We start from the raw sequence: 11,548 nt of genomic DNA, 5'->3' as shown, positions 1-11,548 counted from the left end.
GACTCTTTTTCTTCGGTTTTTATACCCAAAAGGACCAAAACCCACAATCGGTTTTGCATTGACCCGGAAGTCCATAAACGTTAACCGGTAGGACCCATTCTCTAATGAGCGTATCTGACGGTTCAGGGTCGGTGTAATGAAGAAAGAAGCAACCTAGTCTTCTAGAAACGGTGGAGTTCCAGTGCTAATCTTGTCGAGATGTTTAGACTACACAAACTACTAAGAATATTATTGGACGGTTGATGGGTGAGATTTAATGTGAGAAGCGGGGATACAAGAAGATGATGCTATCACTTTGGGTTGTGTGCCTGTATGGTTTGGAATAGAAACTGTTTTTCTTGGAAAATACAAAGTTCGCTTGATTGTTGATAGCGTTGTGCGGTGGTCCTAGTGGAAGTAGTTAGATATGTACACGGTAAGTACAATGAAAATTACATTGTTGTGGATAGTTGGTGATTGACCACCAGTCAAGGTCAAGATAATTTACAGATGTTTCGTCTATAAATGCCCTTTGGTTGTTTGTGCGTAGAAGTAAGATAATGAAAATGAACAACAGCTCGGATCTTCACGTGGAAGGCTGTTCGTAATGCAATTTCGGTCGAAGTAAGAATTTTTAACCATGATAATTCTGACAATAACTATGTGTTTTTTTATTAGGGTCGGTGATTTAAAACCCCAAAGATGTCACTATCCATACACAAAAACTCCAGTAAAACAAATTGTTCACAAAAACCCCTTTTAATATAATTGGTCTATATTACCCTCTTAGTTTAAATCACCCCAACAAAAACAAAAATCAACCCCACTTTAATTCTTATTATATTGTCACCACCAACAAGCAATGCCACCTTCTACCACCGCCACCGACCACCACCGTCGCCGCCGCCACCGACCACCACCGCCGCCACCACCTCCGACCGCCGCCGCCACCACCGCCGCCGCCACCTCCGACCGTTGCTGCCGCCACCGACCACTAGGGCTGCACAAGACCCGGTCCATTTTACCTGTACCGACCCGGAACCGGAAAAACCGGACTCGTACCGAACCGGAACCGGAGTAGACGGGACAGGTACCGGTTCTTAAAACTGAGAACCGGAGTAGGCCGGTACTGGTACTGGTTCTGGGGTGAGTCCCGACCTGTCCCGGCCCATATGTCCCGGTTAATTGTAGTCGTAGATTTTTTTGGGGATCTTACATCCTGACCGTCCGTCAAAGGTATAACCCTATCTCTAATTCTATCGACTTTCATTTCAGTTTTCTTTTTTTTTTCTTCCCTGAAGAGCAGCAGTCGTGACTCGTTCTTCACTACCATTCATGATTCACCAGTGACCAGTCACCACCATCATCGATTCGTTAAGGTATAAACTAGGATACTTGCTCTTCTTCTTCTTCTTAGATTTGTAAGTTACTTGTAACTCTCATGGGATTTGAAATCGATTATGGAATAAATTAGGGTTTGAAACTTTGAATCGTGTAATACTGGATTTGAAATCGATTTAAACTAGGAGTAACAATTGTTTTGTTACTATTAAGAATCTAAGATTGAAATAGGGTTTGATTTGAAATTGAATTACGGTTTGATTTGAGATTGAATTAGGGTTTTTATTTTGTGTTGACTGATTTATGTGATTCCGTGTATACCCATATTGAGATTTGATAAGCAGTAGACAACTAGACATGGATATATGTTAGTTTTTGTTTTTATCAATTCCATTCCCAAAATTTGTGATGTTGAGTTGAGTTATTGTATAGTTAAAATTACTTAAGCTAATTGTGTTCAGTGTCTCTGTTTCTGCCTAGTTGAATTGAGTGTCCTGGTAGTTACAAGATTTGAAGCTAGTGAAATGTTATTGTTTGTATCATGTCTTTTCTGTTGCTGTGCATCCCATACCTAGGTGAATCCAGGTAAAAAAGTTCATGGATTAATTTTGTTAGTTCTGTTTAATTGTTTTCATTGAAAATATGCAATTGTGTATTTAGTATGCAATTGTGTGTTGTCGTTTTTAATTGTTTTCATTGAAAGTCAGATATGATGTTTTGATGTAGTTGTATTTGGTTAATTTTTTTAGTTCTGTTTACTTACTGCATATAATGTTCTTTACTTCTCTTGCAGGCCTTTGAGGTGCTAAATGGGGAAGCGCAAAGCACCAGATGATTCCAGTAATAGCATTGTTGTTGTTCCTACACCAAGTTCAACTCAAACTCCAAATACAACTGAAGTTGGATCATCCTCTCAAGCTGCATCTAACACTGATGATGGAACTGAACCTACGCCAACAAGTACAACTGAAGTTGGTGACAGCAAAAAGAAGCATGGTAAAGTGAGATCTAAAGTTTGGTTGGAGATGACCAGGATACGTGACGTTCAAGCTGAATGTCATCATTGCAAGGGATTGTATGCTGCTGACAATGACGTACATGGAACTTCTGGATTACATAAGCATTTGAAGAGATGCCTTAAAAATCCAAACAGGAAGGTAGAGAAAGACAAGGGACAACAAACTATGTTGATGCCACCCCCAAAACCAGGTGAAGATGGTAAACTTGTTGCTCATTCTTACAGCTATGAAAAGTTAAGAAGGGCTCTTGTTGAGTGGATAATCAGGGATGAAATAGCTTTTAGAGCAGTAGAAGGTTCAGGTTTTGTGGCAATGATGCAGGTGGCAGAGCCTAGATTCAAGGTTCCAGGGCGTATGACAATTTATAGGGATGTATTGAAGATGTATGTACAAGAGAAGAATAGTCTAAAAACTTATTTCTTGACATCTAAGCAGAGGGTATCTTTGACAACGGACACATGGACATCACCAAATAATTATAACTATATTTGTGTAACCGTTCATTATGTTGATCAGAACTGGAAGCTACAAAAGAGAATACTCATGTTCTGCCAAGTTGAAGGTCATACTGGTAATGCAATCGGTGAGAAGCTGGTGGATTTTTTGAAGGATTGGGGTCTACAATATGTATTTGGTGTCACTCTAGACAATGTCAGCGCAAACAAAGTGGCTATTGAGCATTTGAAGAATGTTGTCATTAAATGGACAGGATCACCAATTAGAGCCAAATATTTACATGTAAGTCCATGTTCTTGCTCTTGTCAAATATTTCTTTTTGTGCTGCATTTTTAAGCATTGAATTTGACAGTATACTTTTTGTTTTGTTCTTTCTCTAGGTGAGATGTGCAGCCCATGTTCTTGCTCTTGTCATAAAAGATGCAGTAAGGCTCTTTAATGTATCAGTTAGAAGAATAAGGTCAGTTGTAAAATACGTTCTTAGTTCTCCTTCTAGGCACGAAAAATTTAAACAATGTGTTTCTCTAGCAAAGGTAGATTGTAAGAAATCTCTGATTTTAGATGTGTATACTAGATGGAATAGCACTTACTTGATGTTAGATGCTGCTAAAAAATATGAAAAAGTTTTTGCAATGTTAGCACAGATTGATAAGGACTTTCAACAGAGGTTTATCTTTGAGCAAGAAAAAGAATCTGTTTTACCTACTGATGCTGATATTGAAGAAGCTATAGCTAGTAATGTTGTCATAGAAGACGTGTTTGAGGATATGGAAGAAGAGGAAGAGGTTGAGGTTATGGAAGATGAGGTTGAGGAGTTGGATCCAACAAGCAAGATCAAGGAAAAGCAGAATAAGAAGAAAAAGATTCCTCGTCAACATGCTCCTTATCAAGAAGATTGGAAATATGCTAGAGGTCTTGTGAAGTGTCTAAAGGTATTCTTCGATGCTACTGTCAACTTTTCTGCATCTATACAAGTCACTACTCATATGTTCTTATGGAAATTGTTACTCATCAATGAACAATTAGTAGAATTTAGAAACAATGTAGCATCAGATCCTTTTATTGCTCGTATGTCTCGTCTAATGTGTGTTAAGTACCATAAGTATTGGGTTGTGTATGAATCAATGAATTCTGTAATGTTTATTTCTCATCTGTTAGATCCAAGAGAGAAACAAAAGGGTTTGGAATTTACTCTTAATTGTTTGTATGAGAATAATACATGGGAGGTTCAAAGAGTTATGAGAAAGGTGAAATTAGAATTTGAGGAACTCTTTGAAGATTATAAGTCCTTGTATTCAGTTCATGAGGAGGGGTCAAGTAGTGATGCTCATACTGTTGCTTATCCAGTTAGTGTGCAATCTGTTGGTCTGTTTGCTAGAATTCAATCAAGGAGGAAACAACATTGGGACACCCGAAGTTGTGTTGAAGAGGCAAGAACAAATGAGATCGACAGGTATTTGACAGATGTGATTGAAGGTGGAATGCGTGAAATAGGTCAACCTGACCATTTTGACATATTGGCTTGGTGGCAGGATAATGCAAGCAGGTATAAGATACTTTCATACATGGAAAGAGATATATTAGCCATGCTTGTGTCTTCAGTGTCCTCTGAATCAGCTTTTAGCACCGGGAAGCGCGTGCTGACTCCATGGAGAGCTTTTATGTCTACAAGGACAGTCGAAGCATTGCTCTGTACACAAAGCTTTCTTCAAAAGCCCATTGCTCTTGATCTTCTACGTGACTATATACCTGATGATGATGTTGAAGATGAGGCAGGTAATATATTAGGTTTTCTTCTATTTAATAGAACTTAATTTTCAAGTTTTCTTGTATTGCTTGCTTACTTTCTTGTTTTACTTTTTTGTTCCATGTTGCAGCCATATGGGATTCTCTGCTAAAAGAAGCTTGATGTAAACTCCGTGTCAGTGACTCAGTGCAGCCAGTGCCATTGTTCGAGAAGTCCCCCATCCTTTGCAAGGATTTCTTTTCATTTCTTGTCGCAGACTTGTGGAAATGTTGTTTTTAGTACTATGTTTTAATGTTTAACTTTGAACTTAAAGTGTGATACACTTATTATTCTGTGATGTTTTAAACCTTTGTTATTTTGAACTTTGTAATGTTGAACTTAGTCTTAGACTCTTAGTCTTAGGTTGTTACTTTACTGTGTGTGTTAAAATTCAGGTAAAAAACCGGTACCGGAGTGGAACCGGACCGGTCTTACCGGGACAGGTACAAGTCCAGGTACAGGTACAGGTCCTCAAATTGAAGAACTGGTCAACTCCGTGTACAGGTACCGGTTCCAACAGAAAACCGGACTGTACCGGCTCATGTGCAGCTCTACCGACCACCACCGCCACCTCCGACCGTCACCACCGCCGCCGACCACCACCGCCACCTCTGACCACCACCGCCGCCACCGACCACCACCGCCGCCAATGACCACCACCACCACCACCGACCAAAATTTAGATGAAACCGATTTTGGTTTCATCATAAAATAAGATGAAACCCTAATTGGTTTCATCAGAATTCAACTACAAGAAAAATTCAACAAGGATCTTATGTTGCAGTTCTCTTGGATATAGCAACATCACAACAACACAGATCCATGCTCTATGCTACAACACATATTATCAACTGCCAGCACCACCATTGTCGACCACCGCCGACCACCACCGACTAAAACCAGCAACATCGCCAACACCTGCCGACGACCACCACCACCACTGACCAAAAATTAGATAAAACCAATTTCGGTTTCATCATAAATACGATGAAACTGATTATGGTTTCATCATAAATAAGATGAAACCATAATTGGTTTCATCAGAATTCATCAGTAGCTGCACTTCATTTAAGCTTCATTTCTTCTCTAGTTTACAGCATCATCTGCTATAACTCAGCTCTACTTTCATCCTCCGTCTATCCACAGCAGCACCATCTGCTTCATTGACCGTCTTCTTCTCATCCTTGTAGCCCTAGCCAAGACAGCAACAACACAGCAACACAGATCCATGCTCTATGCTACATCAAAAATCAATATGTTACATATTTAGATCCTAAATCATCATAACTAAATCTTAAACATGAACATGACTTTGTTCCTTAGACTGGTGCAACATACTCATTCACCAACAAGAACAACCAACCTTCCACCATGTCTTTCAAAAATAAAAATGTTCCTTCTTTACGACCAAAGTCTAGCAATTAACGAGCTAATTATAACTAAAGGAGACATAAACACAAATCTTTCTTCGTGGAACCACCCTCTCCTAGGTTAACATAATAAGATTATTTTTCTATATTTTTCTTTATTTCGGGATTACTCTAAGTAAGTAACTAGCTATTTCCCATCACTCCATCATGAGTGTAAATTGTGTACACATACCCATGATGCTTAGCCTATTTGTTTTACTTCATATCAATTCATATGTTACTGACTATACACAAACAAATCCACAGAGGGCTTCAGTCAGGGACAATGTGTTCTCCACAAACAAATCATCACCCTTTCGCTTAAACTTGGGATGATCTTTCTGAGCCAAGACAAAAACTATATCCCCAGTGACAGTTTCTGGATGCAACAAGAAAGAATACATAATCAGTAAATTTGTAAAGCCAAACACAAAAGCTAACACATCCCAGTAAACAGTCTACTGTGTACCGCTTCATCGGCCTCTCCAGGGAAGGTAATCTTCTGTCCATTCTGCATTCCCTTCTCAGCATGCACTTCCAACACCTTCTTCTCCTGGAAAACCTTCTCACCTTTGCATTGAGGGCAGCGATCCTTATCGCTGATGGTCTCTCCAGTACCCTTACACTCATTACAAGGATGTTGCATCTGCTGGATCATAGAAGGACCTAGGTGCCTGATAGAAACTTTCATGCCAGAACCTTGGCAACCAGAACATTTCATTGAAGCACCAGATTTTGAACCCTTTCTGGAATACAAAAGATTAAAGAATAAGATTACAGCAGACAAAAGCCAACTAAGCAAAGTATCCTTAAACTAGCAATGGAAAGCACCAGTCTAATAAAACTTACCCAGTGCACTTGGAGCAGATGGCATTGCGAGAGAGGGACAATTTCTTTGATGTTCCACTGTAAAGATCCTCCAGGGACACCTTAAGAGAATGCATAACATCTTCTCCCCTCCTCTGCCTCCTTCCTCTGCTGCTGCCACCACCTAACGGTAAACAAATTCCAAATATCATGAATACCTTTCACTTTCATAAATAAATTTAGTAAAAACATTAACCCATTAGAAAATGATATCTCCACCTACCTCCAAATGGGCTTCCTCCTCCAAAGAAAGATGAGAAGATGTCAAAGGGGTCGTGGCCACCACCACCTCCTCTCATTCCTTCCTTGAGCGCATCCTCACCATACTGATCATAAATTTCACGTTTCTCTGGATCACTCAAAACCTCATAAGCCTGGGCCAACTCCTTGAACTGCATTGAGAGAAATATTACAATGCTCAATAAACACCCCTTTTTGACTGCCCCAGAGAGCAAATTAAAACATACACAAATCAACAAACCAACCAGGAAAAACCCGGCATCCTAAATCATTCAAGCATCTACTAGCTATCTCAAAATTCAGTTGCCCATCCCAAATAATAATATGAAATGAAGGGCATAGACATGACCAACAGAATCGAGTAAACAAAACATACACAGGGTCTGACCTTTGCAACCTCTATACGTTCGAAATGGAAAACCAAGAGAAATTCTTAATTATATCTACAGTAATTAACAAAGTTACTGATTCCCTACTAGATCAGGAATAATCTAATAGAAAAAACACAATACCTTTTCTGGATCTCCACCCTTATCAGGATGATTCTTAATGGCAGCCTTTCTGTAAGCCTTCTTCAAATCTTCAGGTGAAGCAGTCTTTGGTACTCCAAGTACCTCATAGTACTTTGTGTTATCACTTTTCTTGGGCGTTCTTCCAAACATCTTTAATCTAAATAATCAACATCAACAACAAAAAGAAGAACCAATCAACAAAAATGAAAAAAAATTTAAAAAAAATTACAGAATTCAACAGATCTTGAAATTTTTCCCAAAATCAACAGATCCTTGAAAATTAAAAACATACCAAGAATTTCAAACACGCTGAATGTTCAGAATAATCGATCGATTTTATGATTGTGGCTGAAACCCTAATTCTTCTTCAGAAAGGAAGCCCTAGAATTTCACACGAAGGAGGGTGTTTCTCTCGATCTATTCTATTAAATAGATTTTTTTTCCTCTGATGGTGGTGGGAGAAGGAGACGGAAGAAAGAAGAAAAAAGAAATCAGAGAAGAAGAAGAAGAAAAGGTCAAGGGCATGTTTGTCTTTTTTTAAAGTAACAAAAATCAAATTTACACATTATTATTTGGTTTGGGGTTTTTGTCCCAGTTTTATTTGAAACGGTTTTTATTTGGTAGAAATAATATGACCGGTTTTTTCTTATCACTAGTTTGTTCACCTAGGGGTTTTTTCACTAGTTTTGTTTTTGTAATACTCTACGGACAGAAGATTTGGATCATCTATTTCTACATTGTCCATTTGCTCAAGTTATTTGGAGAAATTTTATTCCTCAACATTATACTTTAATAGTGCAGAATTCAACTGTTCTTGTCTGAATTCAAACATGGCAGTCTAAGAATTCTTACATTAATATTTTTAACAATGCTGATCACATTCATGGTATACTCTGCATCATTCATCATATATGGAAACTTGGATGTAGGGTCATTTTCAGTAGTATTAATCCTAATCCTGATACTGTCATGCATCACGTTAACTCATACATCACATTTCATCACCTCAGTAACCCATCTGTTAATACAATGAGCATTCATAGGTCTATTTCCATCAAGGTATTGAAAGCGTGAAGCAAAGCATGAAGCATTTTTTATCTTTACGAAGCGATGCGCATGTTGAAGCGTGAAGCGTCGCTTCATGATTGATGTTTGAAGCGGTTTTTTTCCTATAAATAGTAGTAGTTTGTTATTAATAATTTAATATTTAGGAAGATATAATAATTGTATCAATTAAATATAAGTCTATTTAATTTCAAAAACAGTAGTGTGGCGCAGTGGTTCACTTTAGTTTAAGTCGGAGGTTCGAAACCCCCCTAAAAAAGACTTGACTAAGTAAAAAAGCGCATCAATTAAAGGAATATTCCACTTCATGGTAGATTCGCTTCGGAGCGAATTTGAAAAATCTGAAACGAAGCGTACGAAACGTAGCGTGAAGCGGCGCTTCATGGTAGATTCGCTTCATAAATACGCTTCGGAGCAAATTGTAAAAATCTAGAGCGAAGCGTAGCGTGAAGCGGCGCTTTTAAAAACCATGATTTCCATGCTTAATCTGCATTGGAAACCTCCTCCAACAGGATATTTAAAAATAAACATTGGTGCTTCCTTTAATAAAGTTTATCTCCTTGCTGGTATTGGAATTATAACAAGGTATCATGCAGGACTCTATGTGATGGGAAATGGATGTGTGAAAAGAGCTCAAAATGTGAATCAGGCAGAATGTTGGGCTATGTTTGAAGCTATGCAGTTGGCCACTTCTTAATTGGTCTAGAGTTATCTTTGAAACTGAAAATCTTAATATCAGTTCTTATCTTCAGAAACACTCTCCTCTTCCTCCTTGGCAGAGTATGGTTTTACTTAGGAAATGTGTAAACAAATGTAATATTAACCTAGTTGGCCTTGTGTTTTTGTTTATAGAAGTTGTAATAAAATAACTGATGCACTTGCAAAAGCTTCTCGCAGGTTTCACTTATGTGGGGAATGGTGGACTTATCCACCTCATTCGTTAATTCCTCACCTTATTTATAATGTAAATTTGCTTGTTGTGTAATATATGGTTCCTTTGTTCAAAAAAAAAAAGAAAATGAATAAGAGCTTGTCGTCTCCCGTTAACACTTATTCCCTCGTTTAAACACTGTGTATATGAAATGATCATACTAGAACATATAGACGTCTAACCTTGTTAGATGAGGTTAAATATCGGTGAATCTCCTGGTAGGACCGGAGATAAGGAATCTAAATCGGCAGAAAATTTTTATTATTTTTTTGAGCCCAGGCTAAGATTTCTTCTGATGTTATTTGCTTTTGGCGGTATATTAGTTCATTCCTAGCCAACCATAAGGTCCCGAATAGAAAACAGAATGAGGAGGTGACAGACATTGGTGCTGATTGTTGACTTGTTGTAGGATTTGGGAAATGGTTGTCTGAGGCGTTAAGGTAAATGTGGGGGGATATTTGGAGTTTGGTGTGGTTGAGAGTTGAGTGAGAAATGTGTTCCAAGATGTAGTTGTCGTTGGACAGTGAACTAGCAGGTGAATCCCTGATTCCGGGTCAGTGTTGAATCTGGGGGAAATGTCAGAGTTGGTCAAATGGATGTGATGTAAGCGAGAGAAGTTTGGTAGACCTTAATTGATTGTTTTCCACAAGAAAAGCCGAATTTTTTGTGTACATGGTAAAATCCATAGGAATTTTGTAGGTGGGAGGGGGTATGAGTAGGTTGACCATGGGTTAGACATTTGTATCCCGATGAAGTAGTGTATTTTCCAGATTTTGAATCTATCTTGGGGAAGGTGGAAATTATGATTTTTTGGGCTACAAGATTGGGAAGGGTGCTTAATTTTTTCTGGATCAATTTATGAGAGATCATGTCGATAACATCATCTACCTTATGGATCAGGTAACATTGTGATGGGTCTAGATTTTGTGAGTGTCGAATCCAATTGGCTTCTATTGGTGTTGATAACCCATTTCCGATACGATAAAATATTAGTTGTTGCATGGTAGGGACAATGGATGCTAATTGTCTCCATTGAGAGCTGAAGGAAGATGGTATGAAATCAATGCCTTGTAGAATTGGTTGTTGATCAAGATACTTTTCACTAAAAAGATTTCCACATATGGAGTTAGGTTGTTCATGCAAATTCCAAATTCTTTTCATGAGAAGAGTCTTGTTATGATCACTGCTTTTTTCTTATGCCAAGCCCTCCTTCAGATATTGATTTTGTTACTTTATCCCAACCAATAGGGTGAAACTTTTTAACTGAAGAATCATGTCCCAAAAAAAATATGGTGATACGATCTGTTTGTCTGTAGACATTGCTGGATAAGTTTTGTGTTTGAAAAAGGTGGTTTGAGGTGGGGATTAGGGAGGTTTTGATGAGAAAGAATCTTCCAGCTTGACTTAAGCATTTTTCCATCCATCATTTAGTTTCTCGAGCTAATCTTTGTAGGAACGGTGCAAAGGTTTGATTAGATGCTTTTCCTTGTTTGAATTAGACTTCTAGATAGGTTGGAGGTTTTTATGTTGCCGGGATCTCGAAGAATTGCTGAAGATCACTTACCTTGATCGGATCCAATCTCGGATGATGAATGATTACTGATTTGGAAGTATTGGTTACTTGGCCCGCTGAAGTGACATAAGAGTGAAGCAGGATCGTAAGATGATTTTTACTTTGAGCCGAGGCTTTATATGTGATTAGTAGATCATCAACATACATTAAATGAATAATGGGTGGCGCTTTTTTTGATATGTTAATTCCTCGAACAAGCTTTTGGTTTTGAAGGTTTCCTAAATTTGTAAACAGGATTTCAGCACATATAATGAAAATATAGGACAAGAGCGGGTCTCCTTGTCTGATACCTCTGGTTGGGTTGATGTAACCATGAGGTGTACCATTTATGTTGATTGAATATGTAACAGATGTTATTTATAAAGGTTGA

General features: G+C 38.3%; 1 protein-coding gene across 1 annotated transcript; it reads right to left on the bottom strand.

The window, feature by feature from the left end:
• Positions 1-5,680: 5,680 nt before the first annotated feature.
• On the bottom strand, positions 5,681-7,766 carry LOC113331272 (dnaJ protein homolog ANJ1-like). Its single transcript, XM_026577999.1, has 6 exons — positions 7,610-7,766; positions 7,081-7,249; positions 6,840-6,981; positions 6,460-6,736; positions 6,242-6,373; positions 5,681-5,773 (listed from the first exon to the last, which is right to left on the bottom strand). Exons 1-6 carry the CDS (start codon positions 7,757-7,759, stop codon positions 5,681-5,683), a joined length of 963 nt encoding a protein of 320 aa, XP_026433784.1. The 5' UTR covers positions 7,760-7,766.
• Positions 7,767-11,548: the final 3,782 nt, after the last annotated feature.

The sequence above is a fragment of the Papaver somniferum genome, unplaced genomic scaffold (genome assembly GCF_003573695.1).
Source record: "Papaver somniferum cultivar HN1 unplaced genomic scaffold, ASM357369v1 unplaced-scaffold_125, whole genome shotgun sequence".
Taxonomy (NCBI): Eukaryota; Viridiplantae; Streptophyta; class Magnoliopsida; order Ranunculales; family Papaveraceae; genus Papaver; species Papaver somniferum.
The sequence above is the reverse complement of the archived record's forward strand: the minus strand, read 5'-3'. Positions and strand labels throughout refer to the sequence as shown.